This window comes from Epargyreus clarus, unplaced genomic scaffold (assembly GCF_041222505.1).
Source record: "Epargyreus clarus isolate Ecla_fem2 unplaced genomic scaffold, WU_Ecla_fem_2.2 ptg000034l, whole genome shotgun sequence".
Classification (NCBI taxonomy): Eukaryota; Metazoa; Arthropoda; class Insecta; order Lepidoptera; family Hesperiidae; genus Epargyreus; species Epargyreus clarus.
In genome coordinates, this window is record NW_027332239.1 from 6,845,062 (window position 1) to 6,870,186 (window position 25,125).

Here is a 25,125-nt window from a genome sequence, read left to right on the forward strand (position 1 = left end):
CAGTACCGACAGTGCGTACACCTCTTAACAGTCTACCAACATCATTAATTGACCGTTTCATCGCTGCTATGTTTCATTAATATTCAAATCTAATTCCAGCGCTATACGTTATACGCTATACGCTAGCACTAGCAGTGTTCAACGAGTGACCAGAATTAATCGAGCCTAATTACATTTATATTAATGTCACACACTCTTTACCGTTATCAGAAATTCTTGCTAAACATCCTATTCTTATATGTATAATAAATCGTTAATATCGTCCGTCTGTACGGTGATATTATTGATATTAATAAGATACGAATTATTTTTACATAGAAAGATTTAGGTATTTTTATAGGAAAAGAAATAACAAATGCGTCTTACAGGTCTAATCGTAAATGCTAATGAAAAAATGTATTGAACTCCAAATAAAAAAGCGAAATGATAAATGCGTTTGCTTAGGAAAAAGATGGAATGTCTCAAAACATAAGTCGATGAAACTTACTCTATGAAAATCTTAATAATAGAGTACATGATCGCTACATTGCTGTTATAAGATGAGATAAGTGTTACTGTGTGGTGAAGATCAAGATCTACCTTCAAATAGTTGTGGCGTTGACACTGTCACAAAAATGCATTAAATCATAAAAGATATGATTGTTTAGTTGTTTTTATGCAAACATCACATACGAGGTTGGCACCGTCGAAGTACCAATTTCTGTTTTAAGTATTATTTTTTGCAACAATGTTTGCATTACTGTTCTGGCGCAAAAGAAGTGTTAAGTCATCTCTTATAATACTGCCTTATTTTCAAAAATATATTTGATTAGCTTCAAATGCCTTTTAGGAAGCGTTACAAAATAAATGTCGGACGTAACTATTTAGTACTTTACTTTTTGTAAGAAGGATTATGAAAATGTATAGATAGCAGTAACGCCTAACACTGCTATTATTAGGCACAAATAGGTGTGGCGGTGGTGCCGCCGGAGTCGAACCACAAAGGGTTCTACCACCTTCATATATAAAGAGATATATAATAAGACAAAGATATATAAAGAGAAAGAATTAATTTTAAAATTATTTTTTAAAGTTCAACGGCACGTACTAGAGAAGACGCGGGCGATTAGTATGTGCCTTAATAAAATTAGCATGATAATACCCAAAATATCGCTCTATATAGAAACCGTTTTAAAGCTCGTAAATTGTTTTAATACCTCACAATACGCTGTGTTGTGGCCCTAATCGTTTATAAAATAGTTTATTATCGAATATTTAAACCAGAGGTTCTCAACCTTTTCTTGGTCAGGTACCACTTTTATGACATTCTTGTTAGCAGGGACCACTATATAAGTACAATAAAAATAAACTGTAATAATGAAACTGAAGCTTTAACTTTTAATCTCAATAGGAACATACATAAAATGAAATAGTATATTATAGGATAAACTTTTGTAGTTTTGTATTAATGTAATTTCTGTAGGTACTTTACAAGTTCAGCTCCTTTTTTTTCTTAACGAAGGGGAAACCTTCAAAAGGTCACCCGACGACTTGGGAACGACGCCGGATTATGTGGGATTTTTACCGCACAAAACCCTCTAAAAGCCGTCCTCAATGCTTGTTGGAGAACTTCGGGATCTCTGACGGAACGTAACCGAAGTCCTCCAAGCGCGACGCCCCGATCGGGCTCTGCCCTGGGAGAGCAGTTTTCGCTCCTCCCAAACCATCTGGTTTTTACGACGGTATGCGACCATACATACCGCCGTCCTTCCCGGGCTCGCTTACTGGACGGTTCGAGCTCCCTCTCTTGCCGCCTGCAACCCTCGAAGCCCCCTTTTAGTCACCTCTTACGACAGGCAGGGGATACCGTAGCCCTATTCTAGTCCCGGAACTACAGGGACAAAGTTCAGCTATCCTAGGGCTAACATTGTTACTCAAAGTTACACGCAAATCATCACTTACTTTCAAACGGCTAAATTTAAACGGCCCGCTAAATAAAAGTGTTGACGGACCACAATTTGGCTTCTGCGGACCACTGGACGGGAACCCCTGATTTAAACGGACAGATCTAGTTCCATAATGATTAATCCTTAACTGTTTTTGATATTAAATTTTACATTTGCATACATTATTTGAGAGAGATGCGCAGTTTTACCGGAAAAAGCAGATTTATTCGAACAAAGACGTCTTAATATTTCCATTTTAAAATATTACACGGATGTCAAGTCCACCATTTTAATAAATTTCGTATCTATTATTAAGACAAATTGAAAACAAATTTGACTTTTTAGAACCGTCTTGATATATTCATTCGAATTGTGTTTACATATTTACATATTTTCAGTCTATTGACGCGAATATATTTAGTGGAATTAGGAGGCTCAATATGGAATTATTAATTTTACTTTGCATTATTAATTAACCAACAGTGAAAGGTAATAAAAATGTAGGTACTACATTATGCGAGATGAGCTCAAATTAGTTCCACTAGCAATGATTTTCAATGAATTCAATCAAAGAAGCCGTTGTTTCCTAAATAGATTGTCCAACTTATTCCTAAAGAATAGCAACGTAGTCCTATTCACAGTGTTCAGTTCTAGGAATTTGCTGTTTAGAACTGATATTAGATGTTCATAAAATTGGACTGTCATCAAGATTTCAATATTAATATTATTTAAAACCACCAACCTATACATATTTACTTCAATAGACGGACTAATGAATATATCTCGGGTTAACTTACAGACATTGGCATAAAGTCAGTACAGTCAGTTAGCAATTCAGAATTTTCCAATGAAATCGTGGCTGTTTAAAACCCATACGTATTTACTTCGATACACTTACAAATATTCTTCGGGTTAGCTCACAAACACTTAACAATTCAGAGTATCCCAATAAAATCGTTTGCAGTTTAAAACTTAACGTCACTATACGCACTCGCACAACCTGCAATAAAGGGCTTAAAATTGTCATATCGTGTTACAAATCCCCGCAAGGTGTCACCGTATTGCGATACCGTTAAAATCTTTTGTCGTGTGTGGCAACCATAAAAGTTTCCGATTTGCATAAATACTAATTCAGAATCGAAAGTAACGTATTAATCGTGAACCATGGACACTTCAAAAAACTAAAAATAAAAGGGGGTTTCTATACAAGAAACTGGCATTTTCATTATAACTATTGAAACGTAATAGGAAAACGGATTAAGCTTTCACTATATATTGCCCACCATAATTATATGGATACCATTTTAACAAAACTAATAAATACTTAATATAAAAAGAATGAAAATTGGATAGTATTTAAGAACCCGTCCTGTGTGGGTTCGACTTGTACTCAGCCAATTATTTTCATTAACTGCAGTGGCAAAGATTTCATCAGTTAACAATTTTAGAGAGTTCCAATAAAATACAATCTTTGCAGTTTCCTATTACTCACTATACACACTCCGTGCAATAAAGGGCTTAAAATTGTCATATCGTGTTACAAATCCCCGCAAGGTGTCACCGTATTGCGTTACCTTTAAAATCTTTTGTCGTGTGTGGCAACCATAAAAGTTTCCGATTTGCATAAATACTAATTCGGAATCGTAAGTAACGTATTAATCAAACGACATTTTTAACCTCGGATACACTTGATCCCTCGATTAAAATATAAGCGGTAATCGGAGATACAAAATCTTGTCGTTTCTAATTTACATTAATTCATAATTAAAAGTGTTTGGGCTTTGGAATTTCCTCCGTTGACTTGATTCATCGATTGATTAACTGTGATTCATGTTCGAATGTCGGACCGGACCTTAAATTCTACAAAGGCTCTTGATTTTTAACTTTATTATGCGTATTGCACTTGGTGGTAAGTCACGTGTATTGTAGGCTGAATCGGATGGTAATTATTTTATTTTGGTTAACAAGAATATGCAAAATGCTAAGGTACTAAGGTAATACTACTCAGTACGTTTCACGCTAAATGCTTAAATATGAAAGGTCTTCATACTATGCCCAATTATCCTAATAACCCATTTTATTTGACTAACGTGGTAGGAAGCGTAAAAGATTTTTTCGAATTGTCAATCTTTTCTATTCATTACGACAGTAATCGGTTACTGATAGCAATGTTGACCTAACCTAACCTAACCTTACCTAATCGGATTAAGAATCACCTCATCAAAGATGCAAAGCTTATCATTATACATTGTTCAATATAAAATTTTCTATTTGATGCTCACGTTTCTGTCATTTCTATAAATAATGTAAGTAAATTAATTAGAAGAAATAAGAAAAATACAATGATAGTAGTAGTAATTTAAAAACTTTAATACATCACATATTCACATGATTTACCAATTATTCACGACGTAATCACGAAAATAATAACTGGTGACATTAGATTAGCAATATACAATCAACAATATATACAATTAAAATCATATAAGATTATAACAATAGATGTAAAGTTGCCCATTTTAAAGAATTTATTACATCTAAAATGCAAATTTATATTTTGTATCGGAAAATCGAAATGATTTAGATTAGTGACACAAAAACGATATCGATAATTCGATCAATTCGACAATTGATTCGATATTTAAGTATTAATAAGTAAATCGGTCAAATAGAATTAAGTAACTAATGGCAATGGTAAAGTATTTGTGGAGGAATAATGTAAATTGTTTATTTTCATCTTTAACAGGGTATTTATCGGAATTATTAAAGTGAAAAGTGCATTTTAAAATATTAAGAATTGAATATATTTTCTCTATAAAATCAAATAATTAATATAAAAAAATATATTCAATTCTTTATATTTCTAACACGAGAACGATATCGATAATCCATTAGGTAATCGCCATCGAATCACTAAACCAATCTGTCAAACAGAAATAAATAGTCGATAGAGTGTTCCTCTTTGTGGAGGAGTTAATGTGAATTATTTATCTGTATTGCGTAGGTGACGCAAGAATCTATGACAATAAAAATTCTTAACGAGTCCCGGACGCTCATAAGGCATTAGTATACCATTAATTAGCAGATTTTTTAAATCAATAAATACCTCATTCTTTTAGATGGTGATTATTAACGTTGTCGATAAGCCCATTATTATAAATTAGCTTATTTAATTCTGTTTTGTTGTTTTCGAGACAACTGCTATTGTTTTAATATTTATGAAGTCTTTTTTTGTCTATAAACATCTAAATTAGCTATCAGCGGTAATTTATGCGTGGCGATGGCTATTTTATTATTTCGTTATTTCTTTTATTTAAGGAGAAAGCTGCTTGATATCATTTTAATCATGTCGATATAAAGGCAAAACCATCTGCTTAAAGACAAACCTAGGAAATTTATATGTTTATAAATATTAGTTTTTTTTTATTATACCTATAGATGTATTTTGCAGGCTGTACAAAGAAGTAAGCGGCCTTTCTAATCGTAAGTGGTCACTCCTGTCCATAGACGTATATTCTGACACCTAGGTCCGCCACACATGCTTCTCCTAATGACCAAGTTGTATGTCCTCGAGTAACTGACTCTACCTACGTATCAAAAGATATCAGCGCTTGACAATATTCTTATAAAGTAAAAATGTATGTCAGTTGTGTCACCAGGGTCACAAAGTTTTACTTTTTTTACTCATTATACCCTCCGAGCATTTAAGAAATATTCGAAATAAGAGACAAATATATTTTAGTTTGAAAGTTTTTTAAAAGTACCGTAAATCTCTATCATATCTCAGTCAAGAGAAAAGAAAGCCCATCTTGCCATAAGAATTAAGTATGCTATTGGGACAAGTACAATCAGTATCAGTATCATATATTTTCGGTTGTACAAAAAATGTCTTTTGAAATCCATCCTTATCTCCGTGATTCGCTGTCGTCGTACATCTACCCACAATTCCAGTCTTATTGGAAATCTGATAAAATAACAATTAAAGCAACGTTAATAGCCGTTACAATACCTCGCGCTTGCGCCTGCGTCGTTGATAAATGACCCGGCCACGGAGCGAGTATTTGATTTATAACATTATTTGAATAGAAAGAAAGAAAAAAAGAATTGTTTATTCAAACGTAATCGATCCGAAGATCGCTCGGAATGCTCGCGTCTAATTATTACGGGACGGCCATTGTGTTTTGATTTTAGAACACTGTTCGATTGTTTGAAATTCTTTCACGTTAACATTCGATCGACTTAACGTTTATTGGTTCTGATCGCAAATGGTGTTAGAGTTCCTTGTTTTAGAGTTTTTTAAATAGTACTTATTTAGTCCAGATTAGTCTAAAACATTATAGTGTGACATTTTTGACGTTTTGTCGATCTAACTTGAAGATCATCACACACCACATAAATGGTACTGATTTACATTTATTGTCGCATTTATTTTGCAAGCAATGATATGTTATAATATAGATAAGCAATCACATAATTAACAAGGATAAATCATTCATTAAGTTAAATGATGCAAGACATTAAAACAAGATACAAACAACATACTCGTAAGATTTTCCTTATATTTGCTAAAACAAATAAAATATTCGAATGAATAATCAGTATATTTCGTACCTTGCACCTAAGTAAATTATAAAACGTAAATTAATATCGATTTTTAATCAAACATGTTCGAAATTCAAATGTTGATCGTGCATAAAGTTAAAAAGGGTAGATCCCCAATTTTATGGGCACTATAAATGCCACATAAAAAAAGGATAACGCGTTTTAATTTCTCTCGCTTCAAATGAGACGGTGTTAATTTTAACTCGTATCCGTTGTACGAGCATCACATACATGTTTATGCCCCTGACTGTACGTGCAAGGTTTTTTTTTATACTTTTGTACATAGATATTGAAAGTTGATAAGAATTATTTCAAGGTACTGATTACGAATATCGCAAACATAACATGTTTCTTTCATATATTAAGTATCATATTTTTAACAAAGACCATTAAGTGCATGTAGACTTCTTAATTTATACAATTGAACAATTCATTGCTTTAACTAAAGAGTGAGTTGGATGTCTAATAAAATCAAATTTACATAGCTTCGCCACCTCCAAGCCAACAAAAAAAAATACATACAGACATACAATACATGATAATAGATGTCTTACACACTAATTCCTCGTCATTATATGAAATTTTATGTCGCATAGCTCACACTCATAAATACTGCCCGGTTATGTTTGTTGGTTTAAGTAAAGCGTCTTTACATATTAAACATTAATTTATTTTGAATTTTATTTGAAATTTTTCGATTTCGACTTTTATATGGAAAATGAAGTATGACGTATGCATATGCAACCTTGTCTTGTCTATGAATTGTTATAATCTATGCCATAAAGAATAAATATTAGTTAGCATTGTTGCCATAGACATTTATTTTGGTTAATGATGTCTAAGTTGTCTATTTATTAACTTGTTTTATTAATACGTGATTTGTATTTATTGTTCTTTAGCGATTAGATGTTTCCTGGTTCTTCATGTGAATATTTGTATACAAAAAGTGTATGTGTGCGTGGAACGATGTAATATTTATTTGGTATTGCTGATTGAATAATGTCTATTGTGTTTGAATAGTTAAATTTAATTTAATTAACAAAAAAATACTGACATTTAACATCATTTTGAACTTTTAGATTATAAACGTTTTTTGGCAAAATCGACATAAATTGGTACGCTTATATATTTTTCACATAAGTTAAATATATTTTTGGTTTGAACTTGAATTATAAATTAACGGTCTTATTCATAAAAAATGCTTATAGAAGGTTTTAAGCACTCATTAGTTAAAGTGTTCAATAAGCTTATAAAACGTTCTATAAAATTGCTTATTCATAAACGTTCCATAAACCTTCTATAACTAATGTGTCGCTAAAGTCCACTATAAATGAAAATGTTGCCATTATAGTGAAGTTCGGCGAACAAATTGACGAATATCCATAGATAAACATCATTAAATGACATTATTTCGTACTAAAAAATATTCTGTCTTGACATTCTTGTCAATGGGTTGTCGATAAAACCAAATCACATGTCAGTGTCATTGTATTTGTAAATACCGCGAATTTAAAAATATTTTATTTGTTAAAATGGGATGTGAAGCAAAAGTTGTTAAAAGATAAAGGAGTGAAAATTGGTTGGATATTAATGTTTTATGTAATATTGATATAATTATATAAAGTTAAATTCAATTAAGTTTCGTTTTGTAAACATTCGCAATATCTTATGGCAGTAAACACTGTATTTCAGAAGTTGTACCAGGACCTCTGCGATCTAATTTACGATCATTACGTACGAGATCAATTATAAAATTTACTGTCGATTTATTAAAGCGATAACGCTTCCTATAGTCTAATGAAAACAGATCACTCTTTGGTGCAATGTTCTTCGAAGTGGACGGTTTTCTAGATTTTTAATAATCTAAGCTTTGTAAAATTTGCATTGTAATTTAAAATAGTGATATAATAATGTTATTTATCGGATATTAAAATAAATTATTTCAAGTTTGTGTACAAAAAGGACATTGACATAATTTATTAAAAACGTATTGTCAAATTAGGTTAGTAATCACGAATCAGCTGTTGAAAGTCGGCCATATTTGCCTTATAGCACTGTTATATGACTGTTATAGTAGGGTTCTGGGCTCTATAAGTTATAGAAGGTTTATAGAACGGTTTAGTGCCTAAAATGCGTTTATGAATAACACTTTTTGACAATCGTACTATAGCAACGTTATAAGTGTGCTATAACTTTTTATGAATAAGACCATAAGATTTTTATATTCACTTTGTTGATTCATACCACACAGTTATCGCGTCTCTTAAAAAATAAATACTCTAATAAAGATAAACGCCAAAATGGGCCTTAATTACTGACAAATTGGTCACTTTGAGGAAAAATATGGTATGGGCTTAGACGCATTAAAGTTTTATCTTTATGCGATCCTGGTTGTGCAACCTTTTCTGATTTGTCCAAAAGGCCATGCGTGCACGTAAGCATGCATTAACATGTTTTGCACACAAACACCGTCTAATTTAAATATTTTTAACGAGTTTGCATTATCAGTGTCGTAAAGGGAAGTGTGTACTTTATGTTAACAATAAAAGTTAAGATGGTAACATTTCTCGCCATTGTATTGTTAATTGCGGTTAAGAACGTACAAATAAAAAACGGACGTAATATACATTTCGGATAAGTGTAGAAAAAATCATATATTAACAAAATTTGAGGACGCTAATTTGTACTGTAAACGTATATACAGTACACTAAAAATTAAATCAATTAGTAACGCTCGGGTCACATTACACATTCGGGCGCGTTACTCGGGCACGTTTAACGCACTCGGGCAGAGTTTAGTAAAATCGCGAACGTTGCCAACAACCGGCTGAAGGTAAATGAGTATTCAGAATTTAATTTATTACTGTATTTCTATGAATCAAGGATGTTATGTTACATATTAATGTCTCTAACTGTTTTCCGCGCCAGATGCCTATTGTCGAAAACAAGACAATTTAAATTGCCTCTTTAAAAAACAGTAGTTTGGTTCAACGATCTACTCAAATTTATATTTAGGGTTCTGAGGTAATCGTTAAACATCTCATTTAGCATTTGATTTTGAAGTAAATAAATTATCTGTCTTGGCAGCTTCTTAGAGCAGAAAACAGCAGTATTGCAAGTTGGCGTCAGGAAATTAAATTAGATATAAGTATGATTGAAGCACATATCCTGCAGTTGACCTGCAATTGCATCTGCACCTGAAATAAAATATATAATAAAAATATAAATATTGTTTTTATTTACAACTAGCTGACCCACAAAACTTTGTACTGCCTCAAAATCTATTTATGAAATATATTTCATATAAAATATAGCCTGTGTTACTCGTGGATAATGTAGCTTTCGAATGGTGAAAGAATTTTTAAATTCGGTCCAGTCGTTTTTGAGCCTATTCATTAAAATCAAACAAACAAACAAAGATTTCCTCTTTATAACATTAGTATAGACAAAAGCGATCATTTCCTTTAAATAACTGTTATATTTTATTTTCAGATAAGCCTGAATCAATCACGTTACGCCGGAATTATTGGGTACGTTTAATTTATTTTCTAATTAATAAATTAAACTTAAATCATACGGAACCTTTTCTTTTTAAAATATTCTGAACTTGTTTTTCCTTTACTTTAAATAAGTTATTTTTGATGGGTCATTCTTGTCATCGCTTATGGTTTACGTAGGCCAGATATTTAACTTAATTAACATAACAAAATAACTATTTAAACTCAAAATAAGCTGTCACACTTCTTTGGCGTTTATGCAAATAATTAAGGAAAGTTTTGACCATATTTTCGTATTAACATACCACCGTTATTAAGAATTTGGTAAATATTTTGTACGGAAGTTGTTCCGGTGGTATATAGGTATCTAAGGTATCTTTATATATATATATATATATATATATATATATATATTTATATTTCTTATGTGCGTGTGTATGTCACTGAACTCCTCCTAAACGACTGGACTGATTTTTATGAAATTTATTGTGTATGTTCAAGGGGACTTGAGAATGGTTTAGATTCACAATTTAGTCCCTGTGAAAAGGTTTTTTTAATAAGTTTTAATTCGTAAGTAGTTATAGAATCGGAAACTATGCATTTGATCAAGTGATGATCTTTAGCAAAGTTGTTGTTCAAGGGCCCACGAGGGTTTGGGAGTTGGTAAGACCAGTTTTCGCCAGATGGCACCACTGTCATTCCAATTCAGGTACAAATTTTCCGTTTTTTGTATGTCATATTATTTCTTTAAAATGCGGGCGAAGCCGCGGGCACCACTAGTATTATATATTTACATACAGCTATTTGTGTGTAACATAATTGTGCACTATAGAATGATGCACACATAAAATTTATCACCTAAGTCTGCAGATACAAAGTCATAGCATCTCTGAAAAACATATTATTGATGAAATTATAACGATTTATTTTATTCGTATTGTTATATCCAGTAAAATTATGAACTAAATTCCTAAGTTTTGTTTTGAACTCCACTTTTTTTGACACATGACACATGACACATCCTTTATGTACCATTTTAATTAGTTTCATTAGATGCTATCCTACTACATAAACGTTTTTCGATTCAACACGAACTTATCAGATAGCAATTCAAATTAAAACCCATAGCAACTCAATACAAATAGAATCTCCACACGTAATACGTCCATGACCCGGCGTTGCCGCACTCATATATTTACTTTATCTTGTTCAATACACTTAAATACAAATTAATACAAGCGAAGGACCGGACCTTAATGGCGGTTCGGACTGTTTATTTTACACCTCGGTTGGGACATGTTGGGTTTTTAATTTTTTTTATTAAGCACAATGTTCCACGCTTTTAGCGCCTTGAATAAGCTAGTTCTCGGAATCAAACGATAATAGATGCGGCAGGGAAATGATGTGAATGTGAATATTGATATTGAATTATAATATTTTTATTTGTAAGACGTTGCTCTAGTTCGTTTCTTCAACTTGTTAAGTATTATACTTGGACTAAAGGTGAACATATAACATGGAATTGAAGTATCTACAATCTTGTATCAAGGGAATTTGAGCTTTTATCGAGCAGCAAGCCTAGCGGTTAGCAACTAACCTATTCAGGAAATCTGAGGTTTTGATCCCAGGCACCTCTCATAACTTTTAAATAATCTTAAAAGTTATGTGCGCATTAGAAATTAATTGTCACTTGCTTAAACGATAAAGGAAAACATCCTGAGGCAACCTGTGTGAGAGTTCTTACAAAAAGTTCTCAAGGATGTGTGATGTTTACCAATTCGCACAATCAAGTAAAAAACAGGAAAAGTGTGTGTCTACGATAAAAATACTTTATTAGGCCGCAGCCTAAACCCCTCTCATGCTGTCGAGAAGACCCGTACCCAGCAGTTGGACGGTAATGGGTTGACAAGCTTTTGTCACAAAGTGCAATGATAAGTTAATTATTTTCTAAGCGTTCAATATTGTAGTATATTGTAGGACATATGGAAGAGCTGGTCCAGCATTCAGCTGCCTAGAAAGCAATCGGCATGCTTGAATTCATGTTATGTAGTATAACATGAATTCAGCAAATCGGCTAATTTGATATTATGTTACGCTTTGTTCGACAGGCTACGTCTGTTTTTTTAGTCTGAAGTGTTCGCTTAATGATTTTCATTGTTATGGTCTATCAGATGGTCCTCCATGGAATCGTCTAATAAAACCCAATAATTAAACAGACTTAGGATGAACGACTCATTTTAGAAGACAACGCCTTATTTTCCGAAAACTATTTGGAAAAATCGATTAAGATTATTGTTGGGATTTTTTTATGTTGAACATGAGTTACCAAATATTATATAAAGGATTTTTATATTTATTAAACAAACTCTTTAAACTATATATTTCGGATATTAAACAATACTCTGATAGTTTTAAGACTATTATTTATTATTACTACGTAAATATGTATACTGTTTTGCATAAACATTAAAAAATGGCTCAGTCAATTACTATGTAAATATCCACCAATACAATATAATAAGAATTTAATGTTATCTCTACCACTACGTTAAAACAGGAATAGCGTGAGCCTACGATAAAAATACTTTCTTAACTAAATTACTTACTTAGGATTATACCCACTCGGGTTTCGTTATTAAAAGTATCTACTGATTATCGATACCATATCGACATTAATATTCGAAAAATATTATCGAAACACCTCAGTGGTCGATAAGAATGTCAGGCCACACGCAGCAGGTCATTAGACACCTCCCCAAGGAAAATAAATTAAAGTAAACGAGTATCTCCACCAACAATCTTATTTCGAAATAACAACCTTAATTTCTGACGACAAAATTCATGCTTTTGATATACATTACTCCTTTTCTTTAAACACAGTTTTAAGTACGCTATTGAAAACACGCAATGTATGTTATAGTATAAAATTCGAACGCACCTCGTAACCAGAATAAGTAAATCCGGATCAATTAAATGCCATAGGATACAAGTACTATAAGTCAGTTTGAAAGCGAAATCCAAGAAGTAATGACTTCAGCCTCTAGTTTATGGTGGAAAAGAGACGGAAAAAACACTTTATAATACTGTCTCACTTTCTTTACGGTACGGTTGTACGTTTTAATTAAACAACGCCCTGTATTTAAGCCTTAAAAGACATTTTTCTTGAAACTAGCTTTAAGTATTTACTTGTAGTAGGGATATAGATGCGGTAGTGCCTATCACAGAAGCACATTAAACCCTACATAATTTTTGCCCAATAGCATTAGTGTTATGTGTTGTTATGTTTCGGTTTGAAGTGTACTGAGAGAAACATAGTTATCCGAGGCGTTATAATTCAGTCATCTGTAGCCAAGCTCAATTAGGAATCTAATTTTATCTGGGGTTGATTATGATGACAATATTATGTCACTACCAACAATAGATATCTGTAGCCAAGTCCATATAGACCAAGGATTCTACCTGAAACCCATCGCGGATACGTTACCCCTCCCGAGAAACTCGTCTTTTTTGAAGACGTTTAAAATAAACAATAGACATACAAAACGAAAAAATAAGTATTTTAGTCATCCATCATACGATTAAAAATCGTCCAAACTAACTCCATTAAGATGTCTCACGAATATAATTCGAAGTATTTTAGTAGCCGACTCCAAATATCAATCGGATCAGTTTTAGTTCACACGATAAAGACCTGCATATTACACATACACGACGCATTTCTATAAAATTCCTAAATTAAACAAAATAATCATGATACAATTAAAGATAAAGATCTATTATCAGAGTATTCTAAATTCGAATCTTACCATCTGATTTCAATTTAATCCAATTAATTGAGTCAACGAGATAACATCGTAGATTTTAAAATTCTTACATCGAATGTAAACAGAATTTATATTAAACGACCTACCACCGTTTCGAATACCGAGAATATTTCCACTTCATTATTCAAGCTCGGAACAATTAAAAATCTATTTAGTATGCGCGATATGTTACTAGGTGATCCGTTCAGCGACAGTTTTGTGAACCAATAAAATGGGTTTGTTATAGTCATTCCTTATCCAGGGCCGAAATTGGAGGTGTGGGGCCCTGGGGCAAGGGAAGTGGAGGCACTGTGTCAATCACGGAGGGGCCAAACAACGAAGGAGTTGTCAACTTATTACTATCCCACTGCTGGGCACGTCTCCTCTCATAAAGAGAAGGATTAGGCCGTAGTCCACCGTGCTGGCCAAGTGCGTAGTAGCACACATACCTTTACATTTTTTGTAATTAAGTGTCATGTATGCAGTTTCCTCAAGTTGTTTACTATTTAGAAGCACTGGCCCCCCCTTATTATTTTCCGAGTTAAAAGTATTTTTTTTTGTGTGAAAACTTTTAAAAAGTTTTGGTAACATGGAATCAATTCAATACTATTTAAAAAAACACTCACTTAATATTAAAAACAGCTATTTACATATTTTGCTGTATATGGGGGCCCCGGAGTAGTAACTCGGTCTGCTCTAAATCCAGCCCTGCTTAAGCAATTCCAATGCCAGTCAGAGAGAATAAATAAAAGATCCAGTCTGTAATCGGTGTGTACTAAAATGAAGCTTTTTATTGTTTACATGTCACTTAATTAGAGCTGTAAGGACGTGGACGGAAAATCTACGTCGATCATAAAATTCAGGTGCAACGGTCTAATAAAAGTTGTAGGTCGAGTGCCTTAGTACATTTAAATAGACAACTGTTCGTAACAATGTATGTTTTAATATTTTGTACGACTATATTATTATGTTTGTAGAGTCCAAAATGTGTAGAATAATATATATGTTTTATAAAAATGCGCAAATTTCCGTATATAAAGAGATGAAAACAGACAGTAATGTGTAAGTGATAAAAATAAGTTTATTAAATTGTTATACATAGTAGCTGAAGGTGGTAGAACCCTTTGTGGTTCGACTCCGGCGGCACCACCTCCACACCTATATCTACCTAATAACAGCAGTGTTAGGCGCTGCTGTGTTCGGGTTTGAAGGGTGTGGTAAGGGAGACAGACTATTCCGAGACGTTCCAACTTAGTCCTCAGGGGTAGCGGCGCATTTGTGACCGACCTCAGGTAGGAATATAGTATCTGGGATTGATTACAGATATCCATAGGCGGCAGTAGCCACTTACCATCGGGTGGACTGCATGCTCGTCTGCTACTCCTATATTATAAAAAAAACATAGCTATTTACGAAGTCGAAGTAAGGTACGAAGTAAATTTAACTTAAAAAAAAAAAAAATAAAAAAAATATACTCATGTTGTCTTTAAAGTATCATAAAACTAAAATGTAATTCAATTGACAATGTTCTAAATATTCATTTTTTATTCCTTTTTTAATAGCAAATAACAGACCTAGCATTTGACAATTATCAAGTAGAAAGTTAGAACAGTGCAATTAATTTATCAGCGTCACCCAGTTTGATTCCTAACAATAATAAATTTCTTATTATTAATACATCTGTCTAATGGCCTACTAACGATCGACAATTTACAATATCTTCAATATAAACATCGTCAAGTTTTAATCTTTGGTATGTAAATTTTGGATAGATCGATTATTAATAACTAACCTTATTGCTTGTTTCTAATCTGCGTCAAAAATTATCTTTTGTACGTCATTGTATTTAGTCAGTTATTGTACGGTTAAAAATTATAGAATCGAATCCTATTATCATTTTAAATGCCAAAGTGTTTCAAGTAGGGCACGATATTTATAGACAAAGGCCGCTCTGTCTGATTAAGCAAGACTTTCGTGCCCTCCATCAACATTATCACAAATTAGAAATTCGTATTTATGAAGATAAACCTTGAAAGATAGCTACCGATACCTCCTTTTGTGGTGTGCTAAAAAATAGTCCCCCTCATTAGGAAAAAAATTGGAATACATTTACCGTTTACCACTACTATGGGTCGTTGTTGTTTTATTACGACTATATTATTCATTATCATTATATGATTGTAGAAAACAATGTTAATTTATTTTTAATACTAATTTGTATATATTTAAAACAATTGAAGTGGTCTTCCTATAATATCATAATTTACCATATACTTATTGTTCTTTTATCCCTTTTTGAAGCTACTTATTCATTTTTTTTATTGCCAATATTGAATTAATTTGCTAATGCGTCTAAAAGTCGATGAAAGTTCAATGTTTAACGGCCAAGCATGTTTCGATCAAGAGAAAGTAATCAAGGAAGCACGAAACTGTCGCGAAAACGATTTTTACCGTACCGTGACAGATTGCAAGCATTTTGCGTAATAAGGAACATTTGATTACATAATAAGGAAACGATGAGATAGGCGTGTCCGATACATAGCGATCGTGATGCGATCTGTATCGTAAGCGTGACATCGATGCTACTGAATTACCCAAGAACACATGCACAAGTACGAGTACATGCTCATTTCTACTTACAAAGCGGATGACCCGATTGATAACTTTTACCTTGTTATAATATTGTTTTATTTATTAGAAGTGTTTGAGTTCTGCATCATATACTTTAACTCTGAATAGAACAAAGATGAAAGGGGAGAGGAAATGGTCAACCATAGATTCTCTCTCACTTTTCCTTCGTGAGTATCAAATCTACGTCGTCTACGTAACATTCATCATTGTAATCTTTCTAGCCGGGGATTGAACCCAGAGCTCTCTACGTATCAGACCAATATGACGACGGCTCCAACACTTGGTATCAAAAGAGAAAATAAATCTCGTAAATAAACTGTAACCGAAACTGATTCGTCACTATTACGACCGATAGTAGGGGCTCTATCGTAGTATGAGCCTACCCCGTTAATTTACGACAGTTCGCGCTCACACGCAACTATAAATCAAGATGAATTACAACAATGATCGGATCTGGCATCGACGTTTAATCCCGCATTCATTACTTTGTACGAAGTCGCGCTGTCGCCTCTACCGGTGGAAATTGGCTTGACAACGAAAGGTAAGGAGCGAAGTGGTGTGGGGTAGATGTTAATGTTAGTTGTTATATTCATTTTTGAGCGTCGCGCTTGTTATTGATATTGTTACGGATACTGAGAGGGTTGTGAGTTTGATTCTCGTGGCATAATTTTAACAATTTGCTAGACATTTTTGTAAAAACGTAAGAACTCGTACTAAGGGTACCGAATTCCTAAATTCTACAATATATTTAACATGCCTCACACCCGTTAGCATTACCATTCCATACTAAAATAATAACCAACACAATTGATTGATTATTAACAAACCGGATATAAATGCTGACAACAAAACAAGTTCATTCAAATCAATAACAGTTAATAATGAAATTATTGGTACAATACTGCCTCCTAAAGCACACAATGAGAACAATAACTATTAACATTTAAATCAACGCTTACAGTCCAGATCTTAATACAAAACTATTAATGCGACTCTACGTGCATTTATATGAGAATTCAAATTGGAAAACACTTTGAGTTATTTTAAGTTGAAATATCGTATTTAATGCATATGATATATGTTTTTTTTTATAATATAGGAGTAGCAGACGAGCATGCAGTCCACCTGATGGTAAGTGGCTTCTGCCGCTCATGGACATAGTTATCAACCCCAGATAGGATTATATATTCCTACCTGAGGTCGCCCACAGATGCGCCGTTATCCCTGAGGACTAAGCTGGAACGCCTCGGAAAAGTCTGTCTCCCTTTAACACACCCTTCAAAAACGGAACACAGCAGCGCTTAACACTGCTGTTATTAGTCAGAAATAGGTGTGGCGGTGGTGCCGCCGAAGTCGAATCACACAGGGTTCTACCACCTTCAGCAGTTATCAAACGTGTAAAAAATTGATAATTTACTTATTCATTAATTGTCTTAACATATATAATATTAGAGAATACATATATCCGAAAGGTTTCAAATTTAGGCATACGCATACGCATTTAGGTACTGATTGAATATATTACTTTAAATAGTGGATAAAATTTAGGAGTCCTTGAGGGCAACATAATGATTTAAGATTCAAATACAATTTATAGTACAGAACCGACGCACCCTGACAATTTAAAAATTAGACATTAGATAAATAGATTAGAAAGTGTTACTCATAACGCCCCGGCTCGTGAAATGACGGTTCATTAATTATTCCGAAGTGTCGTTAACCGGCCGATTTGAATAGGCCATTGCTATAAGCAACGGTGCTGATATTCCGAGAACAATACAATTGGGAACTACTAATGAGTCGGAATATGACGCAACCTACCTGTCACTGATCTAATTTCATTATCGTACCGCGAATGAAGCGGTGTGTTCGAAATACTAACGCAATATTAGTGTTAGTGTGAATTTGCACTACTGTGTCATTGTTGGTATTTTCTAATCTATGCGTATATTAAAATTAAAGTGTCAGTTTCTGCTCGTTCGTCCGTCTGTCCGTCCGTCTGTCTGTCTGTCTGTCTGTCTGTCTTTCTGTTAGTTCCGGATTACCTCCGTAACAGTAATATACTTTGCAAAGTCATACAGCAAGTTCAGTAGTGTACCATTTCTGCTTCAAGCTTTTAAGAAAATACTTAATTTTTAAAAGTTTTTAACACTTTTGGCCATCTATTAATGACCAAACATGGACTATTTCTGGTTTTTTAGCATTATATTTTATGTCATCATAAATGTGAATACACGTTGCATTTAAAAAGGCTTTCTTACAGTACAAAGTAATCTACGCTTGTAGTAAACTAATCTATATTCTATAATCAATCTTAATGCATTTTGAAACAGCAGTTCTAAATACCAGCACATACATATTTTATTGGAAATAGTACTTAATTATTGTCACTTACATGGAAAGAAGTACTTCTGACCCACATTTCGATCTTAATTCGAATTACGTGATATGCACTTGCACGAATGTTGAATGCAAATTCGATAAAATAATAATCCATTGCTGCTTAGATCCTTACGAATATCATCTGAGTCTAAAGAACGAGCAATGTAATACAATGAAGCAATAAAATCTTCGTATCACGTTATTTCTCCGTTAGTTTCGTTTCCTTAATTTATCTCGTAAATAGAGTTAATTATTAAGGAAAAACAGAGACATACAGATAGAGGAAACATGGTCGTGCATAAGATCTGCAATATCACCAAGTAAGATGTGAACTAATTAAAACATTCAACCTTTAAGGGAATAAATATTAAATCAAGATTTCAGCGAATATTTCTTAACTTAACTTTATGGTAGGTTCAATGTATCTATCTATCTAAAATCTATGATTTTTGTAACGTTATAATGATTTGCGGCAGAGACTTTGAACGTAAAAGCTGTAAGACATCTATGTTGATCACAAATTGTCGACAGAGTTAATTTAACATCTGGTTAACTGCATTTTTATTTGTAATTTGCTTCAATCATTTGATTTAATATTTTTTTATGCAATTTCGAGCTACATTTGCACACTAGCACCACCATTTACGACGTGCGTCTGTGTGTGCGAAGTGAACTTTTTCGCTTATAAAGATAACCTAATGAAGTGCTCTGAAAACGGCTAACCGAATACTTGCGGGGTTACGTCATCAGTACCTACGTGTTTTACCGCTAACAAACAAACATTAATATGGGGAGCTCGCTCCTGCCAATGTGCCAGCCAACGCTGCCCAACGAAGATGGCTATTGTCTCTCTAAAACGTGACTCCAAATGTTAATTGGACGATTAAAAGCCGAATGCGGGTCATTTCGACCATTACCAGCGGAGCCCTTTTGAATATGTATAATAAAATTATTAGATAAAGTGACCACTCAATTTGTGTTAGGTTTCTAATGAGGTTATGCGCTTTCTTGTCACAGATGGCGCTGTGCTCTGAATGCGCAAGCGCAGAGCCGGATGCGCGAAATGCTATTTGTTGTATGCGTAACTGTGCATCGGATGGGGAATATTATATTAGTGCCCTTGGTGTGGGAGCTAGGTAGGCTTATTAAATCTAGATAGTAGCGTAATAAATAGGTTGCGATCGGTGTGACAGGTGTGCTAATTATGGCCGATAGTGGCGTTCAATCATGCAGATATCATAGTGTTGCCAGTGGCGTTGTTCGAGTTAAACACGTTTTATTTTATCTGTGGTGTCTCATCCGTGTTACATGAATCTTGTTACAGACGAGTAATTTAAAATTGAAAATGAAATAACTTTACGGGATATACATCTTATATATAAAATTCTCGTGTCACAATGTTAGTTACCGTACTCCTCCGAAACGGCTTTACCGATTTTCACCGATTATTATATATTCAATTTTTGCATATTCAGTAGGTCTGAGAATCGGCTTCTATCTAATTTTCATACCCCTAAGTGATAAGGATTGTTCACCCTTAATTTTTTTTTTATTTATAAGATAACAAACGTTTGCCGGGTCAGCTAGTTTATTATGTAAATTTTACAGTTTTCAAATGTTAAGTTTAATTTTGTCCGGAAGGTAGGTTTTTGGTGTCTGTACCTGAAAGAAAATTAAAATTATTAGGTACTGTTAATAATAAACTATTCCATTTTTAATTAACATTTAATACTTATAAGGGAATTGTGTTGATTGGAAAGTTACAATTGAACGGGAATGTATATTTTTTGAGTGGCTCTATTCTGAAGGCACGAAGGCCACGCCTACTTCTATTTGTAATTAGAGTTAGAAGCCGTTGTCTTCTAGCATAGTCGAAGAAGGCAAAGGGAAAAATACTAATACCAGGTATTCCAACTTGATCCTCAGAGACAGCATCTGTGGCTGACCACAGTAGAGCTTCAAACATATCTACGAGTAAATTACACTAATTCATGCTACGCTAATGGATTACATGCTCGCTTATTTATTAAGAATTAAGAATCCTTACTAATAAATAATCATAACACACTTCATAAGTAAATACACGTTTACCATTCACGCCCAATCTATACAAACTACATATAACTGGTGTACCGATGCCAGTACAATGTGAGTCGAGGATACCCAAACAAAGTAATACATTTGCATACTTTTCGCCTCATTATTTGCACGTTTCTTTCTAGAAAGCGTTGGTTAAGTGCCAACACTAATGTCTATGTGGAGCAAATGGTTGTCGTATCCAACTTTTGTGTAGTCATTGCTATGTAACCCATATATAATGTTACTTGTAGTTGTGGTTGTTTCTATCTGGTTAAGATTTGGAACAAAACCTTTTCGATACCAGGGAAATTCAGAATAAAATGCAATAAGTTTGAAAATTCTGTCAAAATAATCATCTTTGCATTTGTTTTTAGAATTGGATTGGATTGGATTTGGGTGGATTTATTGGTTAAACGTGCGATGATCTCGTCATCAACTTGATTTTCAATAATTAAATACTCTCTAATAGGGCTCAGAAATAAATATATACATATTTCTTCATTATGTCTTCAAATTATGCATTTTTAAAATTAGCACTCAACAATAATTATTAGGTAGAAATTGGTGTGGTAGTGGTGCCCTCGGCATTGAACCACATAGGATTCTACGACATATTATGTATAGTTATGTTAATCGTATATTTAAGCATTTTTTCAGCTTTAACTATAGATTTTAATAAACGACACTCTACCAATTCTTTTTATATCGAACTTATCGTAAATCAGGCTTAAACAGAAGTGTTTGATATTAAAATGTACTTATTTATCATTCTGAGCTTGTGTTTAAAAAATTATATTATGTTATATTATTATATTATATAGTTTTAAATTCATCATATATCAGTTACCTTAAAACTTAAATATCAGGAATTTGCGCGCGACCAGCATAAATATAGTAAATTCGCGAGGGCTGTTGAACCTTCGAAGAAAGGTAAATTTTTAACAGATTATTACCAACATTTAGCGACAAATGAATCGTGACTAATGCGCGAAATATCTTTTCCGAGTATCCTGCGTGACATTGCAAACAAAATAATAAAAATCGCGCTCGGAATCCACAATTAGTCGTTAGTTGTTCGCTTTGAGGTGAATTTCGTAAATGTAGAGAAAAACAATACGTTAGGTGTCGTATAAATTGTCTTGTACAATATAATGAGTACATCGAGCCATCTGTCACCTGTGGCACACGGGACGCGCCATATTTTATAACTAACCTGCACTCCAGACTTTGTTTCAATGTTACTTTGTAGGTGAACAACCTCAGCCTTACAATAAAATTTTATTCACTGTAATTAAATATTGAAAACTTATATGTTCCTAGAAATATGACAACTACGTGCCTAACTTACACTTAGAAAGTAGATACTTATTGGTAATTTTTTAAAATATTTTGTATAAAATATTTTAAATTAAGACCAAAAATGTTTTTTGTGTCTTATAACACTGTAACTGTCTTAATATCTACACTTATGTTCAATTTATCATACATATCCATCGACTTTAGTAAATCTACAAATTCAGATTTTTTATATCTTATACAAAAACCAAATAAGGGTTTTTGTATAAGACTGTAATTCCCTTCAAGCTTAATTTCGCATATTGACTTTAGCTTCCACTTGATTTGACCAAATGAAACTTAACTCCGACATATTACCAAATTTTCGAAACACCAACAGGCAAACTTGATTCAATTTAATATTTTCTAATTATACAGAGGCATACATGGAATAGCAATCGTTCATTGGTCGATCGCGCGATTGTCCTGTATGCTATGTGGCTCGCATTCGCAATGCGCAAGAGTCAATAATGCCACGATCAAGATTTCTTGCCCCCGATCTAGAAACAAGTGCTTTGACACCCCGCGATATCCGACTGATATGCAATGGTCTATTTAGGTTAATCTAAATCTAAAAGAGGTCTATTATTTTATTATACTTCTATGAATTTCTTAATAGACTATTGAAGTTTACTATAGTGAAAAAGCATTAGTAGCTTAGTGGTTATAAACTCGGCCTCGCAGTCGATGGTTCAGATTTTCGAATGCCAGGCCCATAGCTCTGATTTTCAAAATGTATGTGGGTATTAAAAATCAACTATATCTTGGGTAAACGGTGATGGAAGACATCGTGAAGAACACCAGCCCTTGAGATACTAGAAGAGGAGAGTTCTTTAAAATCTCTAACTATTTGTAAAGCCTACCTATCCGCGTTTATTAGTGTGGTGGACTATGGTTTAAAAGCCTTTTAACTTTGAAGAAGACCCATTTATTTTCTTTGCTCGATGACGACGTAACGCTTTTCCAACGAAATTATCTGCGACATTCTCAACCAAATACACATTTTAAAACTTTAGAATTGTCTTACTGAATCTTGTTCAAATTCACTATTTTTTGTACAAACCGACGCAAATTATATCAAAACGAATAACAAAAAAAGTATTCAAAAAGGTAAATGGATAAATGATAGAAAATAAGCCAAAATACAGTATCCATTTACCCAATTGTAATTCTACTCATACTACCGCCAGCTAATACATGTGCTTAGCGGTACATTTAAAGAGGGTCCAGTGCCAAATATGCTCGTAGCGTTACTAGCCGTATTTGGACCATAAAGACTCCGAAAACCAAAGTAGTTAAGGTTTAATTATAGGGTCTTTGTATGGCTATCTAAACAGCTTATTTGTTTGATGCGCAAATATGATTATTAGCGGAAGTGTAATAAAATTTTGACAATATATGAGGTTAAGTACCTACATAAATGTTGTATTGTGTTTATTATATACTTGGCGTATTTTTTTGTCTATAAGATAAGATCAGTCATATAATATTTACTATCTGTAATGGTTTTGGCAAAGTATGAAATTACGGAATATATCTTATGTATAAAATTCTCTTGTCACAATGTTAGTTACCGTACTCCTCCGAAACGGCTTAACCGATTTTCACCAAATTTTATATGTATATTCAGTAGGTCTGAGAATCGGCTACTATCTAATTTTCATACCCCTAAGTGATAAGGGTTGTTCACCCTTAACATTTTTTTATTTATATGGCATCGTCTGCCGGTTCAGCTAGTACATACATTAATGCTTTGTTGTTACATACTAAACAAGTTTATTATTTTTTTAAGTATGTGAGTAAACTTAGATTGTGAACTTTAATATATCTATCCGTATTTAAGTTGTCCTGTAGCATGCTCCATATATTTAATAATTACGATAGGAGACTCGGATTCAAATGTTATTGGGTTGCAGTTACTATAAAATAATAGGTTAAAACAGCTCGAGTACATAAACTTCAGGGTAGAACTTTGATACAGGTAACTGTATCACACTTCTAGGAGACTAAGTGTACTCAGAAGATAAGACAGTGTACAGTACGCAGTTAATACGATTTTATTGCTCTGGTTCTAACTCAAAACTAGACATGGCCTTATCGGCGAATTTTGGCATACAGAGGTGGCCGTTTTTGGAAATTTGTTAATAACGAGCTGGTCCCGCGGCATCACACAGCGGAGCGGTACTTTTATTCCATCTAAGATACTCATCGGAGACGTGAGTGTTGTTTGTAAGTGCACGGGATACATCTATGAATGTCTTTATTACTGTGTTTTAGTCATTTGGAAGATTTTCTCATAATGATTGTCTCCAAAACGAGTGTTGACGGCATCAGCCTTTGTCTAATCGCTGGCATGACTCCGGTTCACGTGCTCACATCCTGGTTTTGGAAAACATGTATGTTATGTTTGTATGTATGTGTATGTTCATTCATCCGTATGGTGTAAGGATTTTCAAATACAACGCTGCCAATTAAGCATATACAACAGTGTAAGAAATATGCATGAAAACCCTGTCAAAATTTTCATTATAATTAAAGTTTTGAAAATCATTTACAAATTTACAGAACGTATGTTTCTTACCACAATAGGCAATGCAAATGAATAGAATTTGTAATAAAAACTCTGACGCAAACAGGCCCTATCTAATATGCTTCGGACCACCCTTAGTTAAAGAGATATGTACCCAGCAGTAGGACTTTAAAAGGTTGTAACTACGAGTATGTGTAAACATAAAAAAAACACCCGTGGTTTAATTTTATTTTCACAAAATTGGAGTGACGCACGAGTTTGCAATACATCTGATGGGAGGTGGTCACTGCATGCATGAACAAATATGACCTCTATATAGAACTGGTCCTACCTGAGATGGA

The 25,125-nt window shown here is 33.4% G+C and overlaps 1 protein-coding gene across 1 annotated transcript in view; it reads left to right on the forward strand.

Moving 5' to 3' along the window:
* The window catches only part of LOC140756163 (sodium-coupled monocarboxylate transporter 2), a 545,697-nt gene that overhangs the window by 350,289 nt on the left and 170,283 nt on the right, over positions 1–25,125 (forward strand). Inside the window, exon 4 of the mRNA XM_073091600.1 lies at positions 10,020–10,057. Coding sequence (XP_072947701.1) covers positions 10,020–10,057 — 38 coding nt within the window. The remainder of the gene's footprint in view (positions 1–10,019; positions 10,058–25,125) is intronic.